This window comes from Leucopleurus acutus, assembly GCF_964270905.1.
Source record: "Leucopleurus acutus genome assembly, chromosome: 4".
In the NCBI taxonomy this organism is placed as follows: domain Eukaryota; kingdom Metazoa; phylum Chordata; class Mammalia; order Artiodactyla; family Delphinidae; genus Leucopleurus; species Leucopleurus acutus.
The window spans coordinates 149,570,928-149,598,262 of NC_139146.1; the positions used below are offsets into that span (position 1 = coordinate 149,570,928).

The 27,335-nt window shown below is 41.3% G+C and overlaps 1 protein-coding gene across 5 annotated transcripts in view; it reads right to left on the reverse strand.

Annotated features, from left to right (window-relative positions):
- The window catches only part of HERC3 (HECT and RLD domain containing E3 ubiquitin protein ligase 3), a 138,922-nt gene that overhangs the window by 57,802 nt on the left and 53,785 nt on the right, over window positions 1-27,335 (reverse strand). For 4 of the 5 annotated variants that reach the window (XM_082838085.1, XM_082838086.1, XM_082838084.1 and 1 more), the window contains 8 exons: window positions 26,868-27,028; window positions 24,398-24,474; window positions 20,868-20,992; window positions 18,621-18,680; window positions 15,015-15,126; window positions 14,409-14,598; window positions 12,906-13,069; window positions 12,660-12,773 (listed from right to left, as the gene is read on the reverse strand). In XM_082838085.1, coding sequence (XP_082694211.1) covers window positions 12,660-12,773; window positions 12,906-13,069; window positions 14,409-14,598; window positions 15,015-15,126; window positions 18,621-18,680; window positions 20,868-20,992; window positions 24,398-24,474; window positions 26,868-27,028 — 1,003 coding nt within the window. Of the gene's footprint in view, window positions 1-12,659; window positions 12,774-12,905; window positions 13,070-13,201; window positions 13,434-14,408; window positions 14,599-15,014; window positions 15,127-18,620; window positions 18,681-20,867; window positions 20,993-24,397; window positions 24,475-26,867; window positions 27,029-27,335 lie in introns of those variants that run through there. The other variant, XR_014326163.1, reaches the window with a different exon arrangement.

A 27,335-nucleotide genomic window follows, 5' to 3' on the forward strand; every position in this document is an offset into this window, starting at 1 on the left:
TGTAGTATAAGTAATCGAGAGATGATTTAAAGTCTATGGCAGGATGTGCTTAGGTTATATGCAAATAATACAACATTTTATATGAGGGACTTGAGCATGGTATGGGGATGGGGGCTCCTGGAACCAATCCGCTGTTGATACTGAGGGACAACTATAGCTAGTATTTTTACTTTTTTATAAATTTATTTATTTGTTATTTTTGGCTGCGTTGGGTCTTCGTTGCTGCGCGCGGGCTCTCCCTAGTTGCGGTGAGCAGGGGCTACACTTCGTTGCAGTGTGCAGGCTTCTCATTGCAGTGGCTTCTCTTGTTGTGGAGCACGGGCTCTAGGCACGCAGGCTTCAGTAGTTGCGGCTCGTGGGCTCAGTAGTTGCGGCACACAGACCCTAGAGCATGCAGGTGTCAGTAGTTGTGGCGCGTGGGCTCAGTAGTTGTGGCTCGCGGGCTCTAGAGCATAGGCTCAGTAGTTGTGGTGCACAGGCTTAGTTGCTCCGCAGCATGTGGGATCTTCCCAGACCAGGGCTCGAACCCATGTCCCCTGCATTGGCAGGCGGACTCTCAACCACTGCGCCACCAGGGAAGCCCAAGTCTATGAATTTTTGTATTTGAAATATAATAATTTCACTGATTTTTATTTTGCAGATGCTGAATATTTTAGAAATGGTATTAGTGCTGGCATTTCCATAGTATGTGAACGAAATACTGAAACAGCAGTACTACGATTCTGCCTCCTGACTGCTCTCCCTAACCTAGAAGGATGTATATGAACTGGTGAGATATGTGATCCCCTCCTGAGAGGCTGTTTGTCCTGGGCCATCCATTCCCCAAAATTGAGTCTCACAACCTATAACTGGCAAAGTACACACATGGATCACATTTCAAGAGTTCCTGCTTGAAATGGGGCTGCCCTGTAACCTCCGTTCATGTTTTTTAAGTATATGACAGAGAAGCAATGAATAAGCACATGGTACAGAACTAGAGAAGTGGGGAATTGCGAATCTCTTTTTCTTTTCTTTTCTTTCTTTTAATTCCAAGTCAACAGTTCCTAAATGTGGCTGTGACTGGGGACAAGAGGCATCACACTAACACCAAGGAGGAAACCCAGGAGCCCTGCCTTCGGGTCTGCCTGACACCACGTGTTCCTGTACCCTCCGTGGGCAATTCTGGCTCCCAGCATCGCTGAATGCCGAGGCACACACAGCTGCCTCATCTCACCACGCACAATACTGCTACCCGGAACCAGACACTGCCCCGGACGACACAGACAGCTGACGTCAGGTTGACTCCAGTCTTTATTTTTGAAGCATTTTCTTTTTTTTTTCTCTGTTTTTTTCTAAATTAATTTTTATTGGAGTATGGTTGCTTTACAATGAAGCATTTTCGTTGTATCACTCACCTTCTCACTTGTGAGGCCCTCTATGGGGCCCACAAAGTCACTCATTCTGTGTGCTATTTGTTTTGCAAGTGTAGATGATGGCTGTGAATAAACGGAAATAAGTAAGCCACTACCACCTCTTCTTTAAAATAAGCTGAGGGAGACCTTCAAGATGGTGGAGGAGTAAGACGCGGAGATCACCTTCCTCCCCACAAATACATCAGAAATACATCTACACGTGGAAAAGCTCCTACAGAAAATCTACTGAACGCTGGCAGAAGACCTCAGACCTCCCAAAAGGCAAGAAACTCCCCACGTACCTGGCCGTGTGGCTGACAGGGTCTTGGTGCTCTGGACAGGTGTCAGGCCTGTGCCTCTGAGGTGGGAGCGCTGAGTTCAGGATACTCGTCCATAAGAAACCTCCCAGCTCCACGTAATACCAAACGGCGAAAATCTCCCAGAGATCCCCATCTCAACACCAGCACCCAGCTTCACTCAACGGCCAGCAAGCTACAGTGCTGGACACCCTATGCCAAATAATCAGCAAGACAGGAACACAACCCCACCCATTAGCAGAGAGGCTGCCTAAAATCATAATAAGGTCACAGACACCCCAAAACACACCACCGAAGGCAGACCTGCCCACCAGAAAGCCAAGATACAGCCTCATCCACCAGAACACAGGCACTAGTCCCCTCCACCAGGAAGCCTACACAACCCACTGAACCAACCTTAGCCACTGGGGGCAGACACCAAAAACAATAGGAACTACGAACCTGCAGCCTGTGAAAAGGAGACCCCAAACACAGTAAGTTTAGCAAAATGAGAAGACAGAGAAACACACAGCAGATGAAAGAGCAAGGTAAGAACCTACCAGACCAAACAAACGAAGAGGAAATAGGCAGTCTACCTGAAAAGGGATTCAGAGTAATGACAGTAAAGATGATCCAAAGTCTTGGAAACAGAATGTAGAAAATACAAGAAACATTTAACAAGGACCTACAAGAACTAAGGAGCAAACAAACACTGATGAACAACACAATAAATGAAATTAAAAATTCTCTAGAAGGGATCAATAGCAGAATAACTGAGGCAGAAGAACGGATAAGTGACCTGGAAGATAAAATAGTGGAAATAACAGCTGCAGAGCAGAATAAAGAAAAAAGAATGAAGAGAACTGAGGACAGTCTCAGAGACCTCTGGGACAACATTAAACACACCAACATTCGAATTATAGGGGTCCCAGAAGAAGAAGAGAAAAAGAAAGGGACTGAGAAAATATTTGAAGAGATTATAGTTGAAAACTTCCCTAATATGGCAAAGGAAATAATCAAGTCTAGGAAGCACAGAGAGTCCCATACAGGACAAATCCAAGGAGAAACACATCAGACACATTAATCAAACTGTCAAAAATTAAATACAAAGAAAACATATTAAAAGCAGCAAGGGAAAAACAACAAATAACACACAAGGGAATCCCCATAAGATAAACAGCTGATCTTTAAGCATCCTCTGCAAGCCAGAAGGGAGTGGCAGGACATATTTAAAGTGATGAAAGGGAAAAACCTACAATGAAGATTACTCTACCCAGCAAGGATCTCATTCAGATTCAACGGAGAAATTAAAACCTTTACAGACAAGCAAAAGCTAAGAGAATTCAGCACCACCAAACGAGCTTTACAACAAATGCTAAAGGAACTTCTCTAGGCAGGAAACACAACAGAAGGAAAAGACCTACATTAACAAACCAAAAACACTTAAGAAAATGGTTATACGTACATACATATCGATAATTACCTTAAATGTAAATGGATTAAATGCTCCAACCAAAAGACACAGGCTGGCTGAATGGATACAAAAACAAGATCCACATACATGCTGTCTACAAGAGACCCACTTCAGACCTAGGGACACATACAGACTGAAAGTGAGGGGATGGAAAAAGATATTCCATGGATATGAAAATCAAAAGAAAGCTGGAGTAGCAATTGTCATATCAGACAAAACAGACTTTAAAATAAAAACTATTAGAAGAGACAAAGAAGGACACTACATAATGATCAAGGGATCAGTCCAAGAAGATATAACAAGTGTAAATATTTATGAACCCAACATAGAGCACCTCAAAACATAAGGCAAATGCTAACAGCCATAAAAAGGGAAATTGACAATAATACAATCATAGTAGGGGACTTTAACACCCCACTTTCCAAGGACAGATCATCCAAAATGAAAAGAAAAAAGGAAACACAATCTTTACATGATACATTAAACAAGATGGATTTAATTGATATTTATAGGACATTCCACCCAAACACAACAGAATACACCTTCCTCTCAAGTGTTCATGGAACATTTTCCAGGATAGATCATATCTTGGGTCACAAATGAAGCCTTAGAAAATTTAAGAAAATTGAAATCATATGAAGCATCTTTTCTGACCACAACACTATGAGACTAGATATCAATTACAGGAAAAAATCTGTAAAAAAAACCAACACATGGAGGCTAAACAATACACTACTTAATAACCAAGAGATCACTGAAGAAATCAAAAAGGAAATCAAAAAGTATCTAGAAAAAAATAACAATGAAAACACAACAACCCAAAACCTATGGGATATAGCAAAAAGCAGTTCCAAGAGGGAAGTTCATAGCAATACAATCCTACCTCAAGAAACAAGAAACATCTCAAATGAACAACCTAACCTTACATCTAAAGCATTTACAGAAAGAAGCACCAAAAAACCCCCAAAGTTAGCAGAAGGAAAGAAATCATAAAGATCAGATCAGAAATAAATGAAAAAGAAATGAAGGAAACAATAGCAACGATCAATAAAACTAAAAGCTGGTTCTTTGAGAAGATAAACAAAATTGATAAACCATTAGCCAGACTCAGGAAAAAAAGGGAGAAGACTCAAATCAATAGACTTAGAAATGAAAAAGGAGAAGTAACAACTGACACTGCAGAAATACAAAAGATCATGAGAGATTACTACAAGCAACTCTATGCCTATAAAATGGACAACCTGGAAGAAATGGACAAACGCTTAGAAAAGCACAACTTTCAGAGACTGAACCAGGAAGAAATAGAAAATATAAACAGGCCAATCACAAGCACTGAAATTGAGACTGTGATTAAAATTCTTCGAACAAACAAAAGCCCAGGACCAGGTGGCTTCACAGGCAAATTCTATCAAATTTTAGAAAAGAGCTTACACCTATCCTTTGCAAACTCTTCCAAAACATAGCAGAGGGAGGAACACTCCCAAACTCATTCTACGAGGCCACCATCACCCTGATACCAAAACTAGACAAATATGTCACAAAGAAAGAAAACTACAGGCCAATATCACTCATGAACATAGATGCAAAAATCCTCAACAAAATACTAGCAAACAGAATCCAACAGCACATTGAAAGGATCATACACCATGATCAAGTGGGGTTTATCCCAGGAATGCAAGCCTGCTTCAGTATATGCAAATCAATGTGATATACCATATTAACAAATTGAAGGAGAAAAACCATATCATCTCAATATATGCAGACAAAGCTTTTGACAAAATTCAACATCCATTTATGTTAAAAACTCTCTAGAAAGTAGGCACAGAGGGAACTTACCTCAACATAATAAAGGCCATATGTGACAAACCCACAGCCAACATCGTTCTCAATGGTGAAAAACTGAAACCATTTCCTCTAAGATCAGGAAGAAGACAAGGTTGTCCACTCTCACCACTATTATTCAACATAGTTTTGGAAGTTTTAGCCACAGCAATCAGAGAAGAAAAAGAAAGAAAAGGAATCCAAATTGGAAAAGAAGAAGTAAAGCTGTCACTGTTTGCAGATGTCATGATACGATACATGGAGAAGACTAAAGATGCTACCAGAAAACTACTGAGGCTAATCAATGAATTTGGTAAAGTAGCAGGATACAAAATTAATGCACAGAAGTCTCTTGTATTCCTATATAGTAATGATGAAAAATCTGAAAGCAAAATTAAGGAAACACTCCCATTTACCATTGCAACAAAAAGAATAAAATACCTAGGAATAAACCTACCTAAGGAGACAAAAGACCTGCATGCAGAATACTATAAGACACTAATGAAAGAAACTAAAGAGGACACAAACAGCTGGGGAGATATACCATGTTCTCAGATTGGAAGAATCAACATTGTGAGAATGGCTATACTACCCAAAGCAATCTACAGATTCAATGCAATCCCTATCAAACTACCAATGGAATTTTTCACAGAACTAGAACAAAAAATTTCACAATTTGTATGGAAACACAAAAGACCCTGAATATCCAAAGCAATCTTGAGAAAGAAAAAGGGAGCTGGAGCAACCAGGCTCCCTGACTTCAAACTATACTACAAAGCTACAGTAATCAAGACAGTATGGTACTGGCACAAAAACAGAAATATAGATGAATGGAACAGGAGAGAAAGCCCACAGATGAACCCACACACATATGGTCATCTTATTTTTGATAAAGGAGGCAAGAATATATAATGGAGAAAAGACAGCCTCTTCAATAAGTGGTGCTGGGAAAACTGGACAGCTACATGGAAAAGAAGGAAATTAGAACACTCCCTAACACCATACACAAAAATAAACTCAAAATGGATTAAAGACCTAAATGTAAGGCCAGACACTAAAAAACTCTTAGAGGAAAACACAGGCAGAACACTCCATGACATAAATCACAGCAAGATTCTTTTTGACCCACCTTCTAGAGAAATGGAAATAAAAACAAAAATAAACAAATGGGACCTAATGAAACTTAAAAGCTTTTGCACAGCAAAGCAAACCATAAACAAGATGAAAAGACAACCCTCAGAATGGGAGAAAATATTTGCAAATGAAGCAACTGACAAAGGATTAATTTCCAAAATACAAATGCGGCTCATGCAGCTCAATGTCAAAAAAACAAACAACCCAATCTAAAAATGGGCACAAAACCTAAGTAGACATTTCCTGAAAGAAGATATACAGACTGCCAACAAACACGTGAAAGGATGCTCAACATCACTAATCACTAGAGAAATGCAATTCAAAACTACAATAAGGTATCACCTCATACCGGTCAGAATGGCCATCATCAAAAAATCTACAAACAATAAATGCTGGAGAGGGTGTGGAGAAAAGGGAACTCTCTTTCACTGTTGGTGGGAACATAAATTGATACAGCCACTATGCAGAACAGTTTGGAGGTTGCTTAAAAAACTAAAAATAGAACTACCATAGGACCCAGCAATCCCACTACTGGGCATATACCCTGAGTAAACCATAATTCAAAAAGAGTCATGTACCACAATGTTCACTGCAGCTCTATTTACAATACCCAGGACATGGAAGCAACCTAAGTGTCCATCGACAGATGAATGGAAGAAATGGCACATATATGCAATGGAATATTACTCAGCCATTAAAAGAAACGAAATTGAGTTATTTGTAGTGAGTTGGATGGACCTAGAGACTGTCATACAGAGTGAAGTAAGTCAGAAATAGAAAAACAAATACTGTATGCTAACACATATATATGGAATCTAAAATAAAATGGTTCTGAAGAACCTAGTGGCAGGACAGGACTAAAGAGTCAGACATAGAGAATGGACTTGAGGATACGGGAAGGGGGCAGGGTAAGCTGGGACAAAGTAAGAGAGTGGCATGGACATATACACACTACCAAATGTAAAATAGATAGCTAGTGGGAAGCAGCCGCATAGCACAGGGAGATCAGCTCAGTGCTCTGTGACCACCTAGAGGGGTGGGATAGGGAGGGTGGGAGGGAGATGCAAGAGGGAGGAGATATGGGGATATATGTATATGTACAGCTGATTCACTTTGTTAAACAGCAGAAACTAACACACCATTGTAAAGCAATTATACTCCAGTAAAGATGTTAAAAAATAATAATAAAATAAAATAAGCAAAAAGCAGCCACTTTAGAATGTTGCTTTTATACACCATAGCCCTTTGCCCATACATATTATGTCCCTTTGTAATTCCTTTTGCACTACACTGAACACCCCACAGAGGCAGCCACCATGTCCTGTACGTGTCCGCATCCCCAGTGGTAGCCGGCACATGACATACATTAGGTGCCCAAGACTGCTTCCTGAAAAACAGTTACTAGGGCTTATGATATGCCACGTACTAGGTACTCTGACAAGTAAGGCCTTTCCACGGGTTCTCCCATTTACTTCTCACAGTACTGTTATAATTCACATTTATAAATGAGGATGCTAGGCTTATAGAAATTAAGTAATTTGCCTAAGGTCACATAGGTAGTAGGCCAGAGTTGAGACTTGAACCCAGTTCTTTTTGACTAAAGCACGTGCTCGGAACTGTATGCTATACTGCCTCGGCTACTGCCAAGGCAAAAAATTTAACACATAAAAACTCATACAGTGTGAGACAGACAGACACACAGACAGACACACACACACACAGGAACATGATTCATCCATAAAAAAGAAGGCAATCCTGCCATTTGCAACAACATGGGTGAAACTAAAGGGCATTTTACACTAAGTGAAATAAGCCAGACAGAGAGAGACAAACACTGTATGGTATCATTTATATGTGGAATCTAAAAAAAACAAGAAAGCCAATCTCACAGAAATAATGGTGGTTTCCATGGGCTAGGGCGGGAACAGGGGAGGACATGGGGAGATATAGCTCAAAGGGTACAATCTTTTCAGTTATAAGTAAGCTCTAAGGAGCTAAAGCACAGCATGGTGACTCCAGTTAATAACACAGTATTAAATACTGGGAACTTGATGAGAGCACATCTTAAGCATCTCAAAGCACCCAAAAAAGAAGTTAACTATGTGAGGTAATGGATGTGTTAAGTAACTTGATCTTTGTAATCATTTCACACTGTATATCAAATCATCATATTGTACACTTTAAATATATACAACAATGTCGATTATCCCTCAGTAAAGCTGGGGGAAAATGCACTCGTTGTTCATTACTATGATTTAAAAGTGGTTAAGCTCAGAAATAAGCCCATGCATATATGGCCAATTAATGTATGTAAAGGAGGCAACATCACACAATGGGAAAAGGACAGTCTCTTCAATAAATGGTGTTGAGAAAACTGGACGGGCACATACAAAAGGATAAAACTGGAAATTAACTCAAAATGGATTAAAGACCTGAATGTAAGACCTAAAACCATAAAACTCATAGAAGAAAACGTAGGTAGGAAGCAACTTGACATCAGTCTTGGCAATGATTTTTTGGATCCAACTTCAAAATCAAAGGCAACAAAAGCAAAAATAAACAAATGGAACTACATGAAACTAAAAAGCTTCTGCAGAGCAAAGGAAACCATCAACAAAATGAAAAGGCAGCCTACAGAATGGGAGAGGTATTTGCAAACAATATATCTGATAAGGGGTTAATGTCCAAAATATACAAAGAACTCATACAACTCAATATCAAAACAAAAACAAAAAAAAACACCAACCCAATTAAAAAATGGGCAGAGGACTTCAATAGACATTTTTCCAAAGAGGACATACAGATGGCCAACAGGCACATGAAAAGACGCTCAACATCACTAATCAGGGAAATGCAAGTCACCACAGTGAGGTTTCACCTCACACCTGTCAGAATGTCTATTATCGAAAAGACAAAAAATAACAAGGGTGGGCAAGGATGTAGAGAAACGGGAACTCTTATGCACTATTGGTGGGAATTTAAACTGGTGCAGCCAGTATGGAAAACTGTATGGAGGTTCCTCAAAAAATTGAAAATAGAACTACCATATGATCCAGCAGTTCCACTTCTGGGTATTTATCCAAGGAATACAAAAACACTAATTCGAAAAGATTTATGTACCCCCATATCCATAGCAGCCTTATTTACATTAGCCAAGATATGGAAACAACCGAAGCGTCCACAGATGGATGAAGGAATAAAGAAGATGGGGTACATACACACACAGTGGAATAGTACTCCTGTAACCGAGCAGGACCCTATGGGGCCTTCCCAGGACGGACCCCTCCCCCACACCCTCTGCTGTAGCTCCTCTCTGAAGGACCTAGATAACAGTACCTGCTGCGCATTTCCTGAGTTGTCTTGCAGATACTAAAACCACAACCAAATGGAAGAAACTACCTACCGGATGACCAGGAGCACACAGCCGCCAGACCTACCGGAGCCTGGGGATTGATAATGTGACCAGAGACTTGTGCACAGGCAGATTACATACTCTGCGACTCCCCTCCCTCACCTGGCCTTTAAAAACGCTTTCCTGAAACCCACCGGGGAGTTCAGGTGTTTTGAACACTAGCTTCCCCGGACTCCTTGCTTGGTACCCTGCAGTGAATGCTGCCCTTTCCTTCCCACAACCCGGTGTCAGAAATTGGCTTTACTGAGCACAGGCAAAAGGACCCAAGTTTGCCTCGGTAACACTCAGACATTAAAAAAAACTGGAATCTTGCCATTTTCAACAACCTGGCTGGACCTTGAAGGCACTATGCTAAGTGAAATCAGTCAGACAAAGAAAGACAAATGCTGTATTATTTCACTTACACTTGGAATCTAAACAAACAAAGCAAAGTAAAGCAAAACAACAAGCCCATAGATAAAGAGACAGTTTAGTGGCTGCCAGAGGGGAGAGGGGAGAGCGGGTGAGTAAAATGCGTGAGGAGGGTCAAAGGTACAAACTTCCATTATAAAATAAATAAGTCACAGTGATATAATGCACAGCGTAGTGACTACAGACAGTAAAACTGCATTGCATATTTTAGTTGCTAAAGCTGCTAAGACAGTAAATCTTAAAAGTTCTCATCACAAGAAAAACAAAATTTGTTAACTGTGTGGTGACAGACAGTGACTAGACTTCCTGTGATGATCATTTCACAGTGTATGTAAGTATCGAGTCATTATGTTATACACCTGAAACTAATATAATGTTACATGTCAATTACACCTTGAAAAAGATGTAGTCAAAAAACCAGGAATCAACATATGAAATAGCTTTAGCCTTTTACGTTAAAATCCAAGATATGAAGAAATATAAACTTTAATTTCTAATCGCATTGTATTAACAGAAAAAATGCCACAGAAATCACAAAAGGTCACACAGTAATTTCACCTAATTTTCTATCTTTCTATAATAACTAATTTTTGAAGAGGAGATGAGCAGCTGGTATTTAAGACTTATATTTGCGCATCAAATGTTAAGAGAAAGGAATATAGAAGTTGCTCACTTCAGTATCTCCATTCGGAGACCACAGTCATGGTAACCTATATTTTAACACCAGCAACTTCTTTTTCAGGGTCAAAAAGAATTAGGGCTCATGAGAATTATTTTACTCAGCAGCAAGAAAGGGTAGATTAGAAGTCAGGAAAATTGGCTTTTAAGCTAACTGAATTGGCGGAAAAATTGTTTAGCTTCTCTGGGCCTCCAATTTCTCACCTAGAAACAAAGCAGTTGGCTAAATAATTCATAAGGCTTACTTCAGCTCTTAACATTTTATGATTCAAAGGGTATTCACAAACTGATAAAACAGAGAGGCTTATCTTTTTACAATTTCTAAATCAGCAGGTGAAAACACAGTTCACTGCTAGCCTCCGTGTGAAATTTCCATGTAAACCCCGTTTTGAAGACTCATCCACTTTTTTGAAAAGGATTTTGGTTTTTTAAAGTAATCAGAAGGCTTACTAAAAACACAATGTTGTGTCTGGCATTGATCATCTTATTTAACAAAGAAACAACTCTTCCTTAGTTAAATGAACCAATTTAAATGCCTTGCTTTTGGAAACCGCTACTGACCTCCAGAAGCCCTACAGCGTACAGGGAAATACTGCCTAAATGTCAGTGATGAATCTGCTACATTGGCAAGGACTCACCTCAAATGTGTCTGCTATGCATGGCTTCACTAAATATAATAACCAAATAATCACTCTGTCTTCTGACATCACTCAAACTCATACATAATCCACAGATGGGGGATCCTAAGAAGCCTTGCATATATCCCAAGCCGGTCTACAATCAAACTGAGAAGTGGTGACAGGCAGGAACCCGCAGTTCTAACGTATAGTGAGAACCAGGTCAGGGATACGTGACATTTTCACACACGTAATCCCAAGTCAGAGGTAGCCTGTAGGGTTCAGGCAGCTGACATACGATGACTAAAGTAGGCTAGCTGTTAGATGAAGACAATGAGTAAACGATCCTTTCCTCAGTGTCAAAGTCAAGCTGCAGTGGGGACTCTGGCACGTCTCAGCCTCATCCAAAGAGCCCCCCACTGAACTCCAGCCAACTGAAACCATCTGGAAAGACAGGTCATGTTGCCAGAGCTTCCGAGTTTCAAGAAAAGCCAGAAATACATTTTATGTGCCTTGACTCTTTAAAATTGTGGTAAAAGACATATAAAGTTCACCATCTTTAACATCTTCAAGTGTACAGTTCGTTAGTGTTAACTACATTTGCATAGTTGTGCAATCCATCTCCAGAACTTTTTCATCATGCAAAACAAAGTCCTAGAGATTCTCATACTAAGTGAAGTAAGCCAGACAGAGAAAGACAAAGATCATACGATATCACTTATATGTGGAATCTAAGACAATGACACAAATGAACTTATTTATAAAACAGAAACAGACTCACAGACACAGAAAACAAACTCATGGTTACCGAAGGGGAAAGATGGGGGGAGGGATGAGTTAGGAGTTGGGGATTAATATATACACACCACTGTATACAAAACAGATAAACAACAAGGACCTACTGTATAGCACAGGGAACTCTACTCAATATTCTGTCATACCCTATAAGGGAAAACAATCTGAAAAGGAACATATATAGATATAGATAGATATATGAATCACTGCGCTGTACACCTGAAGCTAACACAGTATCGTAAATCAACTATACGTCAATTAAAAAAATAAATAAGTAAAACAGAGTCGATACCCATTAAACAACAACTCTCCATTTTCTCCTTCCCCAGACCCTGGCAACCACCATTCTACTTTCTATGAGTTTGACTACTTTAGATACCTTGATTTTTTTTAATGTTGGCAACTAATTAAAATTTAGACCGTTCTGGGCGACGACCCATTTGTGACTGCTTACGATTACTCAAAGCACTTCAGTGTTTCAAAAATGCTAACGCCAGCTGATCAAACACAGGTATAGCACTAACATCCAAGTCCAGGACAAATTTTAGAGTTCAGATGTGCTTTTCTTGCCCTTACGTGTACTCTGAGAAAAGACGAAAGCTTTGAGATATACTTTACATGAATTCTTACCATGCCTGCTTGATGTAAGAACCACATGAGGTAGTCTTCCTGAATGTCCACAAGACTGGAAACCTCAGGAATATAAAATGTATCATATTCCACATGCTTCACTTTAAGATTTACCTGATGAAGAACAAAACAAGGGCAACTAAGACCCAGGCGACTGGTAAGCGGCTTCCCACAGAACATCTCGGTAGATCATTTGATCCTACTATCTCTGCATCCCTCTCCCTTCTGGTTCTTCTCTATGCTCACCTTGTATAACTTCTCCAGGAGCTTGAGCGCTGCTGTAACATAATTGTTAAACAGTACAGGAATTAAGAATGTCTTTCTTCCTCTCAGTAGATAAACGACTGCACCTTTATAGAGGTTTACCAGCTTCGTGAAATATTTCGGGCATACCTGAGACCACCAGTTATCTTTAGAAAGAAAGGAAAGACATATTTCAACATGTGATCTTCATCAAGTATTGATGTCTTCTGCCTGCTGGCTAAAAACTGCTCCAGCTAGAAGGTAAGCATTAGTCGAAAATACAGTTTCCCAAAACTAACTTTAAAAAGAATCCATTAAAGCACTTCTGGAGAGAGTGGCAGCTGTACGAGAATCCTGGAGCTTTGTTATAAAGCTCTATTTCATTTTTTTCCTCAAGGATTCATCCGGAATGCTAATCTAAAAGGTCAGCTCCAAGGGCACATGTGGACAAGATGCTCAGGCACATATTTCGGGCAGGAGCATTCACATATCCTCGTCCTTTTAGCCCTCTTCTCAGCCACCACCTAAGTCCTGTAAAAAAGAAAACCCCAAACTTTTAAAAGTCAGGTAATATTCCTTCAAAGATCGCTATCTCTACCTCACAGTCTATCAGAACACCTGAGACAATACGCCCCTAAGGGCTTTTGAGCTTAAAAAAAGTAAGGACTAACATCTTACTGGTGCTTTCATGATTATCTGTAGAATGGTTCCACCTTCTACAAAAGGTGGAAGCAATATGGAAAAGCCAGTATTCCATCCTGAGCCACACAGGTCTCTTTGCCCATGGGGAGACCACACTTGAGTAACATCCTACTCCGTATGGAACTCAGAAGTTACTGAGCTGCAGTGAATATACCTAAAAAAAAAGGTACCAGGAAAATATAAAATAAAAGGAAAAAGCCAGGTGCCAGACGTTCTGCATTTGATTAATAAAAACATCTCAGGCTCTACTCCCATGAGAGACACTCTCCAATTCACTGAGGAACGGAAGGTTCTTATCTCAGCAAAGTGTCCGTAGCCTGCAAAAATCAGTGTGGACTCAACTGTCCTAAAAAAGAAAAACAAAACAAACATTTGGTAAGTCTCCACTGGGTCATTTTCTTCCTCTCCTTTTCTGGAGACCTGTGTATCACACCACAACTGTTCATTTCACTCCCACCCCCTAAATTAGGTATAAGAGAAAAAACAACAGATGGACACTAATTCTGAGGCACTATTAACCACTAGCAAGTGTAGGAGGAGAAAAAAATAAAGTCTAATAATCTAACTTTGTGAATATGTAAAAATCAAGATTAGTTTGGTGTAAATCATTTCAAATAACCTAAGTAATGGTTCAATTTGTTCAAACTGCAAATTAGAAACTAACAGCAAAGAAAGAAAAGTTTTAAGTGTTAAGGATATTAAATGGCAACAAATAGATTCTTCAATGTCAATCCACCAGGAGCCAACGGTCACACGAATAAAATAAAAAGCACAAAACCTCTGGTATTCAGTGTAGCAAATCACCTAAGACTTTGCTGGGGTTTGTATCCAGCCGCAGAATGGCCATAGCCAGGGGAATAGTCAACGTTATGTAATACTTAGAATCCTGGAGCAGGGGAAACTCCGGTAGTATTAAGTAGATTCTCATTGCTTCAACATCTGGTGGTGAACTTGACAACTGAGGAATCAGGCAACTTTCAAAGCTATTTAAGATCTGCATGAGAGAAAAGAGTATTGAGAAATTCAAACACACCTGAGATCTAGTTACCTGATCTCTAAATTCATAAACTATTTGAGAGACTCTCAACTCTCATTCATTCAGTATGTACTCACGACCCTCTATGAGCCAGGCACTTGTCTGGGCACTCAGGATACATCAGTGAAAAGAAAAGCCACAGATCTGTGCCCATGCAGACCTTACACTCTGGGGGAGCATTTCCTTAGAAAAACTTAAGCCAGAGAGAAAGTTCAAGGCAGGTCAAATTCCCAAAGTGAATATTTTACAGAGTTATGATTTATACAAGATTTCTGCCTTTTCATCCTACTTTTTCTTTTTCTCTTGAAAGTCAACTTACTTCAATGCAAAAATGCATTTTTAAGCATGCACTTTGTAAAAGTAAAAAACCATACCTGTTCTAGAATCATGGAGTGCTGAGAGTTCATTAACTTCTCAAACAACACTCTAGTTGAGTTCAGGTCAATCCCAGGGATTTTGGGACTTGTTTTAAAATGCTCATCAATTCTAAACAAACAAAAACAGAAAATATGTATAGCACACGGAACTGTACTTAATGCACTGTGGTGACCTAAATGGGAAGGAAATCCAAAACGGAGGGGATATATGTATATATAAAGCTGATTCATCTTGCTGTACAGTAGAAACTAACACAACACCGTAAAGCAACTATACTCCAATAAAAATTAATTTTAAAAAAATAGGTAATAGGGGCTTCCCTGGTGGCGCAGTGGTTGAGAGTCTGCCTGCCAATGCGGGGGACACGGGTTCGTGCCCCGATCCGGGAAGATCCCACATGCCGCGGAGTGGCTGGGCCCGTGAGCCATGGCCGCTGAGCCTGTGCGTCCGGAGCCTGTGCTCCGCAACGGGAGAGGCCACAACAGTGAGAGGCCCGCGTACGGAGAAAAAAAAAAAAAGTAATAAAAGAAAAACAAAACAAACACTCTGATAGGTAGGAATTACAAAGCTGTCAACAAAATATGTGCTCTACATACTGATCAGATGGTCAGATTTAAATTTGACCTGGCAGACCAGATGCACAAAGACATTAACTTTGGGGAAACCTGACAGAATAAATCTCTCTAGAATCGCTTCTTTCTTTTTAAAATTTTAAAGTCTTGGGTTTCCCTGGTGGCGCAGTGGTTAAGAATCCACCTGCCAATGCAGGGGACACGGGTTCGAGCCCTGGTCCAGGAGGATCCCACATGCCACGGAGCAACTAAGCCCGTGCGCCACAACTACTGAGCCCATGAGCCACAACTACTGAAGCCTGTGCACCTAGAGCCCATGCTCCGCAACAAGAGAAGCCACCGCAGTGAGAAGCCCGCGCACCACAGTGAGGAGTAGCCCCTGCTCTCCACAACTAGAGAAAGCCCGTGTGCAGCAACGAAGACCCAACGCAGACAAAAATAAATTAATTAAAAAAAATTTTTTTTTCAAGTTTTTTTTCCTTCAAGTCAAAGTACAAGGATCATCATTTCAATTTGAGGCTGTCTTAAAATTTATATGCACAGTGTTCTTTTCCTGATTTGTATTTTTGACTCTTTCTGTCATTGTGGTACACTGAACTAGACATAGATGCTATGCCTACGTGCAAAAAACATCCCTTGTGCAAACTGGCCCACTCATCAACAAATGCCAAGTTTAAAGCAAGTATTTTTTAAAAACTCAGATCTACAATAAATGCAAAGTTAATGCCTCACTCAGTTAACACAAGGGATACAATTACATTCACTCAAGGACTAATTTCACTGCTACTGTTTTAACTTCCTAGCAACTAATCATTTTTCTAACCTTATATAATAAAGTCTTAGTTTTTTAGAGATTTGGAGAATGTCTCTTTTAAATTCCCACTCTTGAACATACCACATCTGCTAACTACAAAAGAACTATCTATTTGCAAAACAGTCTTCTGTTTATGCGTAACAGACACATTCAGATAGTTTTAATACCATCTGACATCATTGTTTTAATCTATAAAAAATAAGTTGAGTTTCTAACATTTGAAAAAAAACATAATTATATGTATTGGAATCTAAGTGGTCAAACAAGAAGAGCTACTTAGGCATTGTTTGTTGGATCTTTTGTTACTGCCGTTCTAAAAATAAATTTGCCCAAAACATAGAAATTAATTCCAATGTCCCATATGTAACCTTCCATATGCTTAGAAGTATCTTCTGCTATGCTGTTAAGAAAAAACAAAATATTTTATCTACATGTATTTATACTTTGTTAAACTGGATCTTCATCTTCACTGGTTTACTACGATGTAGTTTACATAAAGCAGGAGGAGAACTCCAGAAATAGCACCGCAGTCCATTTAAAAAAAAAAGATTTATGGGCTTCCCTGGTGGCGCAGTGGTTGAGAGTCCGCCTGCCGATGCAGGGGACACGCGTTCGTGTCCCGGTCCGGGAAGATCCCGCATGCCGCGGGGCGGCTGGGCCCGTGAGCCATGGCCGCTGAGCGTCCAGAGCCTGTGCTCCGCAAGGGGAGAGGCCACAACGGTGAGAGGCCCGCATACTGCAAAAAAAAAATAATAATAATAAAAAAATAAAGGTTTTACCCACAAATCTACAGAATCCATGATACTAAGGATGGATAGCCTAAGAAATCCGGCCAAGAGCCATTCCCAACTTTCATAAAAGCTGTCCTTCTAGAATAAGATTTCTCAACCTTGGGACTATTGATTTTTGGGGTCAGATAATTCTTTCCTGGGTGGGTGGAACTGTGAGATACTTGGCAGCATCTCTGGCCTTTGCCCACTAAATGCCAGTAGTATATTCTCCATCACTGCTAACAACCAAAAAATGTCAGTAGAGATTGCTGAATGTCCCCTGGGAAGCAAATCAGCCTGGTTGAGAACCACTATTCTAAAAGACCAACATTAGCACAATACAGGATATTTTTCCCTGGAGGGAAAGCCTAAGTATTGACTCTGAAATGAACTGGATGAGCTCATTTCAGTTGTCCTAATGATACAAGTAAGTGACTTTGCAATCTTTAACTGTAACTGAACAGAGTTTTTGAAGCAATCACTTGCAACCCAGTTAGGGACAGAATTTGGGGCAGGGATGGAGTGGGACATGAGATTCACACACAGAACTGAAGTCTAAGTCTTCGTGGGATTTCATTAGCATTGTCACTGGCAGGAAAAGGATAGAAAGATGGTCAGGACTTGGGATCACCAACGATCAAAACCTATGACAAGACCCTTCTGCTGCAGCAAGTTCCTGAGGGGGATATTTGCAGAAGGGATAAGGCCTAGCAAAGAAACATTATTTACAACCTGGGAGTTCAGGCCAAATGTAATTTCCTGGTAGGCTGGGCTGGCCCTGAGCCCAAGGAGTCCCTGAAGCGTCTTTGGAACTTTTTCCCTAAATTCACTCTTTCTGAGAAAAGAAAAAACTATGGGAAAGCAAACCAAAGAAACCAAGGAGATTTTTTTTTTTTTTTTTTTTTTTTTTTTGCGGTACACGGGCCTCTCACTGCTGTGGCCTCTCCCGTTGCAGAGCACAGGCTCCAGACGCGCAGGCTCAGCGGCCATGGCTCACGGGCCCAGCCGCTCCGCGGCATGTGGGATCTTCCCGGACCGGGGCACGAACCCGCGTACCCTGCATCGGCAGGCGGATTCTCAACCACTGCGCCACCAGGGAAGCCCCAAGGAGATTATTTAAAGAATTAAGAATTTAAGAATAAATACGACTAACATTTTGGAATACCCTGAAAAATCTTACTTTTGACTACACCAACCCTTTCTGAGATGCCGTGTCTCTCTTTGGTAACCTGCTTCTCTGCCAACCAGGCATGAATCAGCATAGCTCTTCCTGAGGTCCTCTCACTCATCATCATTGGGCGTTCCAATTTCTGTGCAAATCATTGGCTTATCCACTGAATTAAGGCCAACCACCATCAAAGAGAACAGAAGTCTTTCACGGCCTTTGCTGAGTATTTGCATCACATGTGGGTTTTTTGTTGTTTTTAAAGACTCTAAATCACTTACTTTTTCTCAAGAAAACTTCCATTCCAGCAGGCTGCAGAAGATAATATCTGAATGACACCACTGCTCAGGAAGAAAAAGGGAGGGAAACCTTTAATAATTACAAATAAATGGTTGTTTAAGCATTAAACAACAGGCTTAGTCCTCTATTCCAGGGTTTCATTGATAGCCGCTTTTTCCTACCCAGGTGAAGCCTTGGAAAATGTACATTGCTTTAGAGGAACATTGTGTCACGTCTCAAAATGGACAAGAGCTTAAGTTTTCCTTAAGTCATGTTAAAGTAAAATAAAAAGACGGTATCAAAGCTACCAAAAGAAAACTCTTGGGCCTAATAATAATGATCTTGAACGTTCTTTTCCCACCAATCATCTAAGACACCCCCCACCTCACCTCCAAAAGTGAACACAAAATAAAACCAAAAAAAGAGAAGCTGAGCTGTTATTTACCAAACACAGAAAGCATCTTTGTGAATTAGTAACCCAACAAGTACTTCCTTCTACTTTGTTACCCATCTGAGAAAGAAACTAAAAATAAGTGAAATAAGTGTTTATTCCTATTACCCAGATTACATAGTGTCTGAGGAAACCGCTAGTTTCTGAGGACCCAGGGTGAAACTGCAGGCAGGAACCCCGGACTCTCTTATTTAATATAAGGAAAAGGGAAGGAATAAAACAAATATACGGTTGAGGAGGGGATCACAGCAACTTCTATTAATCAGAGAATCCGGGTCAGGAAAGATCTTTAGAGACCATGTCTTGCATCCTGTCCTTTTGTAAGTAAGAAAACTAAGAATTAGGGCTTCCCTGGTGGCACAGCGGTTGAGAATCTGCCTGCCAGTGCAGGGGACACGGGTTCGAGCCCTGGTCTGGGAGGATCCCACATGCCGCGGAGCAACTGGGCCAGTGAGCCACAGCTACTGAGCCTGCGCGTCTGGAGCCTGTGCTCCGCAACAAGAGAGGCCGCGACGGTGAGAGGCCTGCACACCGCGATGAAGAGTGGCCCCCGCTCGCCTCAACTAGAGAAAGCCCTCTCACAGAAACGAAGACCCAACACAGCAAAAATTAATTAATTAATTAATTAAAACTCTTACCCCCAACATCTTAAAAAAAAAAGAAAACTAAGAATTAGTGAAGTGTCAAGGTCCCAGCCAAGGAGGTCTCAGTCCCCCCACCCCTCCCACAGTGAGTCTCGTCCCCCAGCCCCTTCCCTGCCACCTTCCAGCCTGAGCGACCCAGCAGAACCGCCCAAAGTTAGAGGGATTCGGAGGACCGCCATGGAGGTGCTCTAGGGCATTCCCAATAATCCTCCACTCAAAAAGCTGCCACCTGGGGCTTCCCTGGTGGCGCAGTGGTTGAGAGTCCGCCTGCCGATGCAGGGGACACAGGTTCGTGCCCAGGTCCGGGAAGATCCCACATGCCGCGGAGCGGCTGGGCCCATGAGCCATGGCCGCTGAGCCTGTGCGTCCGGAGCCTGTGCTCCGCAACGGGAGAGGCCACAACAGTGAGAGGCCCGCGTACAGCAAAAAAAAAAAAAAAAAAAGCTGCCACCTGGTGTGCCCAACATTTAGGGCCCTGGGCATTTGCTCCACTACGATTTCTATCATAAAGCAAGATGCTTTACACACATTTCTGGGAACCGTCACCACCTAATATTCAGCCTGATTCATTCATTCCCAAGAATTAGACTCTGCAGAAAAATGGAAATGCTGAGGAAAGCCAATAAAATGTGTAAAAATGTAAAAAAAAATAAATAAATAAATTCTCTTTTAAGAATGAAATAATCTTGCTGAAAGGCCTCAGTCCTTTAACTGTCCTTTTTTCTCTACTGGACACCGAATTACTATCTCAACTGATCATTCTGCATGTGAAAATGCTAAATTACTCAGATTAGGTAAAATAAGCTTAGATTTGGGATGCGCTTTGCAATATGCACATGAAGAAAGTCTTGGAGTTAAACAATAACACTGAGTTTTCTTAGCAGAAAGGCCAGCTCAGGCCTCCATCGGTCAGGACTGAGATCCAAACAAGGGAGGCTGAGGAACACGTTCTGTGAGAAAACGGGGGAACAACGTAGTACGTTATCCGGGTCTAAGGGTACCGAATCCTGAATAAACATGTGCCCAAAAAATGCTTCCCTGAAATGTAAAACTCCATTTATATTCACAACCTCAATCTGGAAGTAGGGAAAAAAGCACTAAGCTAGGAAGTTCCCACACACTCTGAAACAACATGAAAACATGCAACCACATACTTGATTGTATTTGCATTGTTGTGTTCTGAGAGTTTCTGTCTCCAAACTGCTATGGTTTCATCATTGATTAAACTGGTATAATGTGCTTGGTTCATCATCCTGAAGTCGACGGCCGGAGAAGAATTCTGAAGGATGAAATATAACAATAAAAAAGAGAAACCATGTAACAGCATGGATCTTTCATCTCCCTCTCCCCGCATATTCCCCGCTTTGTGTTGCACTTACATACAGGAGCTGGGGTGCACTGCCAGATCCTCCCACCCTTCAGAATGGAGGCGCTCACTCCCCCAGCTGCCGAGAGTGTACACTCCTGAGGGCTCCCAGCTGTGCTGCCCTGGGCTAGAGCTTCGGTCCTTTCCCACCCAGCAGCAGGTGGGGGCATGGTACGAGGACCCAGTCCCCTTGCCTCCGGCAGGATTTAAACCTGTAAGATTCCTCTGGGAAACAGACTCTGAGCCTGAGATTTACGTTCAGGGGCGGGGGTGGCTTTAGAACCACACTGCCTTAGGGATGACGGAGGCAGGACTGGGCCGAAGGAGACGCTGAACTGCGGCTCAGTGTAACAGAGACCTCAGCCAGTCCCACGGGGAGCCGCAGCCGCTCTGAAGTTGGGATGGCCCTCGAGCACACTCCCCAGAGAAACCAAACCAATGTGACTTCTTCAGGCTTCTTTCCCGCTCTGCTGTGACTCACCATAACATCAAGGCTGACACGTTACTAATCATTGCCATAGCTGTTGACCAAACTCCAACAAAATGTATTATCAAAAGTCAGAGTCAGTTACAATCTGTATCGCAAATCATCCTTGAAAACTTAATGCCTCTTAATGCCCTGCTCAGAGTATAGAGCTACAAACTTATAAGAAAGGTAACAAAAAGGACATGTCAATCATGGCCTTGAAAATCCCAAATGCTGCCCAGCACTGTACTGCACGTCCTTTCTTCAGTGAGATTAAAAAATAGTAATAATATATGCACTTCTATTTCCTAAAATGGCTCTTTTTCACCTTAGTTTCCCCCAATCCTGTTCTTGATCTAGAACTAAGAAGAAGCTGAGAGTGCTTTATGCCTCCTGCACTTGTCACTATAAAGGAGGAAAAAAGTAATATTAAAGCATGAACCAGATGATCACTTTTTCTCCTTTGCACCTGCACATAAAAACACAAGTTTCTGAGTAAATTTTCTTGGTTATCTTCTCAGAGTTATGAGGTTAGATATCTTTATAAGGGGAAAGGAGAAGGGCACGTAACAAATCAGAGACGCTCGTCAAAGTTTATGATCATCTGTTCTTGATAATTATTTTACGAAAACGACCACAGACATCTATTGAGAGAACAAAAGCCATCTTGGATTACACAGAGAAAATCCATAAGACAGAGCAGACACTTGAGAACACGCAAACAAGACTGCCTCTCCACCATGGTCTTGCAACCCACTGTCATTATGTAAATTTTAATTACTTCCCCCATTCAAAGGGGTAGCTGAACACACACACTAACACACACTTACAATAAAATATAAACATAGAACTACTCTGTCAGTCTTCATCGCAAGTCCAATAAACCACAGATGCCTTGGAGGCAGTGCAACCTCAGAATCACACAAAGACTCAAGAAAAAGCGTCGATTTTCCACACCTTCGAATTACATACAGCCCCAAGAGAAAAAATTGGTCTAGGTCGGTGTTTCCCAACTGTGGCTGCACTTTGGATCACCAGAGCTTTCAAAAATCCCGACAGCCAAGTCACACTCTAGACCAGTTAAATCAGAATCTCTAGAGACATCAGCATCTTTTTAAGACTCCTAGGTCTTAGTCAATAATTATGTAATATCTTTGTATGGTGACAGATGGTAACTAGACTTCTTGTGGCGACCATTTTGAAATTATAGAAATATCAAATCACTAGGCTGTGTACCAGGAACTAAAATAGTGTTGTAGGTTAATTATACTTCAAAATCAAGCAAACAAACAATACTTTTCTAAGTCATATTCTATTTTTAGTTTCTTTTTGCTTTGTAATCTTACATTTTTAATGCATACAACTCTTGCAGCTGTTTAAAATTTAACCTGGAAAATTAAATTTCTCCAACAATATGCTACACTCACTTCCTTCTCATCACCATTTTGTTCTCCGGTCCCAACAGAGTTAATTACAGTAAATTTAAAAGCCAAGTAGGAATATCAGATACCACATTTACAAAAGAAATGAAACAAAGTTTTATGTTGAATTTCACAGGAAAATTGAAGTTGGTTAATCAAGCCAGTTTCATAGGGAAATGAATACTTCAAACTCTACTACTTGTGGACACAAAGTTATCCTGCAGAGATTCAGGGCTTTTCATAGTTCTCTCTATTAGCATCTGAAAGGAACAAAGAATAGTCTCAGCTTTTCTCAAGGTTTCTCTGTGAAGCACTGAAGCTGGTCCTAAGATAGGTCTAAAGCAACAGTTCCAAATCACCCCAGATGGCTGCACTCAACAGAACTTTCTCCAGGATCCTGACCTGGAAAAGAGCTAACTGTCAGTTTCAGCTGTCCAACCTGCAGCCTCAGACTCCACCACAACCTTTTATTCCAAAGTCATAGAATGATACTGACTAGAAGGCAAGAACATCGTGTATTGAAAGTTGGCGAAGTATCAGAGAGAGGCGGAGAGTTTCCAGCAGCGACAAGGCCCCTTGTGTCCGCAGACCCTCATTTTCTTTCCAACCTATTCTGATTCCTTTGTCATCACCAAGGCCCTTCCCTGCTCCTCCAGCGTAAGATAAGGATCCATGCACTACAGACCGCTGGTCCTCCCTAAGTGCTTGCTGAATAAAAGCAAGGTGGACAGGGAAGGAGAGGGGGAGGGAGGGAGAGAGGAGAGGAAGCCTGAGAGCAGGGCAGGGGGTGGAAAGCAGGAAACAAATCTGTGCTGATTTCAGACTGACATTTCTCGTCCAGAGAGGGGGGTGAATTAAAGCCCTGTCACAGATACCTGGCCCACGTTCTCCACAACCTTCAGTCCTGAAAGAATGTCATTCTTCCTGACTTACCCACCACAGTGATGCAGGAGACAACCTGAGGGAAATTTTAGCGTGGTGCTACGAGCAGATGATAAATAACAAAGGAGAGCTGAATACCGTGGCATCTCTTATACTTCGTGTAGGCTTGATCACATCAACCAACCCAGAGAGCTCTCAAACACCCAGCATTTGTGGCTACTTAACAGGGAAGCAAAGAATGGAAAGTCAAATAATCCCAAAGTAAGTATGAACTCTCTAAGGTCTCCTTAAGTCTCTTTTGGGACAAATCCAGATATAAATAAATAATGTTCAATTATAAATTAGAACTCTGTGATTAAAATACCAAGAAAATTATTGGCACCTCAAGGAAGCAAAATGGAGATGACCTCAAGGTTTAGTTGGCTTATTTTAATATAATAAAATGGATAGAAACAAAGAGTAATGTTGCTCTCATGTAATTATTTATTAAAATAAATATTGGTTCACCATTATTCCACCCCCAAAGTAATAGTCAAAAGAAAAGTTTACCTCATATTTGGAGCAAAGTACAAAAGTCTGGTCTCCTCCAGAGAAGATCTGCTTAACAATATGATATTTAAAGCGATCTGTCAAAAAAATTTTCAAGAGCATAGTTTTCAACAATTAACGTTTTTCCTTGATCCCCTTTTCTGATATTCCAAAATGTGCTTCAGAACGGTTTCCTATCCATTTAATTCTGTCCGAGAAGTAAGAAACCTCCTCCCCCGGCTCTCTTCCCAGGACTGTTTCTACTTCAGTTAAAACATATAAGACTGTATCTTCCACTCTAACCCTCCCTGCCTCCCTCCCACTGCCAGCTTGTCCTGACCTCGTTTCTGTTTTTCATTCTAAGTCTGTCATGCCACTGCCCTGAAGTTTAAAAGAGTCACTACCATAAACCATAACGTCTGCTAAGAAATCATTCGGCCCCTGAGGGTGGCGGTCTGCAGCCCCTCCGGAGGACCTCCACATCCTACCCCAGCTCTGCCTCCCATCATACTGCGCCCGTGCTGACACACCCCTACCACCACCTTGCTTTTATTTCTAGCGCACCACACTACCTCGTACCTCCACGCCTCTTCCTCTGCCTCCCCCAGTGTACGCCGTATTCTCCATGAATGGCGCCTCCTAGAGCATAACTGGAAAGGTGCCCCTGGAATGTGCAATTCCACGGTACTCACCACTGCCCACCCACTCACAATCCTCTACCTGGCTAACTCCAAATCATCCTTTAAGACACAGCTCAGACTTCCTCTAACCGGAATACTCCTTGACGCCTTCCTCTGTGCTCCCACATTACCATGAAGGTTCCTAAAACCACAGCATTTACATGACAAATTGAAATGTACCTACTTTGGCAAACATCCAAGCACAGATTTACTATCACATAAGTTATGCGGTAATTAAACTTCAAAAACTTTGTGGTTTCAAATTAACCTATGCAATGTTTGAGTTGTTTACATTGGTGTATTTCTTAAATATATGCATTCCTAACATGCGTACCATGCCTTAGAGAAGAAGAAATTTACAAATGATTCAGAAGAGGACACCTAGCCATTCTTTCACTTTGGGTAACATCACCTAAACAAAATCTTGTTTAGTTTACATTTTAAGTTCCACTACATTTTTAGATGCTCATGTGTTCCTTTCATAAATATTTATTCAGTGAGAAGTTTGTGCCAGGCCCTGTGCTATATGCCAGGTTTATAAAGAGGAAAAGACTCCATCCCTGTACGTAAGTTTCTTATAATCCAGCAGGGAACTTACGATTGTTACTGTTAAAATAAAATTCTGATCAAGCCAGAAGTGTGTCATTTTATAGCCTTCAAAATCAGAATTAATTAATTATTAAATCACACTTCTTTCTAATGACTCTCCAGCTGCATTTAAGCTTCTGGATTTATTACTTCAAGTCACTCTTACTGAGTGACTGCCTTATTTTGATTTCTAATGAAATGGAACTATTTTGAAATGAAACAAAATTCCACTATTTTTTAAGAGAAGGAAAAAATGGCATGAAAAGAAATCATGTCATGTTTTGACCAAAATAGCAATCATAAAGGAAAGGTAACACAGTACAAGCGTTAAGAGCACAGGCTTTAAGACACAGATATAGAGAACGAACTAGTGGTTCGTTCGAACTAGGGCGGGCAATATAGGATTGGGGCAGGGGAGGTACAAACTACCAGGTATAAGATAGGCTACAAGGATGTGTTATACAACACCAGGAATATAGCCAATATTTTGTAATACCTGTAAATGGAGTGTAATCTTTAAAAACTGTATAACATTTTTAAAAATTAAAAAAAAGAACACAGGGCTTCCCTGGTGGTGCAGTGGTTGGGAGTCCGCCTGGCGATGCAGGGGACACAGGTTCGTGACCCGGTCTGGGAAGATCCCACATGCTGCAGAGCGGCTGGGCCCGTGAGCCATGGCCGCTGAGCCTGCGCGTCCAGAGCCTGTGCTCCGCCATGGGAGCGGCCACAACAATGAGAGGCCCGCGTACCGCAAAAAAAAAAAAAAAAAGAACACAGGCTTCAGAATGAGGCAGACCTGGTTTTAAATCCTGTTCCCCGAATCTGTATCATCTTGGGCAAGTTACTTAACCTCCTTAAGACTCAGTTTCCTCATCTCCAACACAGGGATAATGACCACTAGGTTCTTAAGGTTGTTTTCAGGGCTCAGCATGGTTACAGAACTCGGTTAAGCGCTCAATTATCAGCAACAACAATAAAATGTATACGGCACCATCAAGGTCCTTAGGGCCGAAAGGACATGTTTTGCTTTATTCTCTAGGATCTCAACTACAGAGCCTCATGCATAGTGAGTACGCAAATACTTGTTGATTGACGTTCAAAGAAAATATCTCACATTCATTCCTTCCACAAGACCTCAAGGTAAAAAATAAATACGTGTTCTATAAACAATTGTTTTTAGCATTTAAAAGACCATTAAATTCTAATAAAAAAATCACTCTTACCAGCTCTGGCTGAAAGCTGGCCGCTATGGGCGGCCCAGCAACCCTTCACAGGAGACGGGCACTTGACATTACAAGTGTGTCCAGTTCCTAACTGACCTCTTTCTCCACAACCAAATGCATAGATGAGTCCAGAAGAAGGCACAAAGGCTAGGGTGTGTTGTCTGGGGGAAAATAATGTAAATTAACGCATCAGCATCCCTTCTGATACGGGTTAATACACACTCTGACTTTTTACTTCCACGTGTGAGCACTGCACATCCTAGGGCTGCCCCTTGTGTTCACATGCGCCTGTTTTTTTTGCAGCGCTGGCTCTTCGTAACACCATCTTTCCCTGATAATCTAGGTCATCGGGATGATGGCAAGACTTCTTGGAAAGAGCTGAAGGCCTGCTGCATCTGGGATGAGTGGGAAGAGGCGGGGCGGGGGGGGGACCAGCAAAATTTCCAAGACATTCTTTGAGGCTCTCTC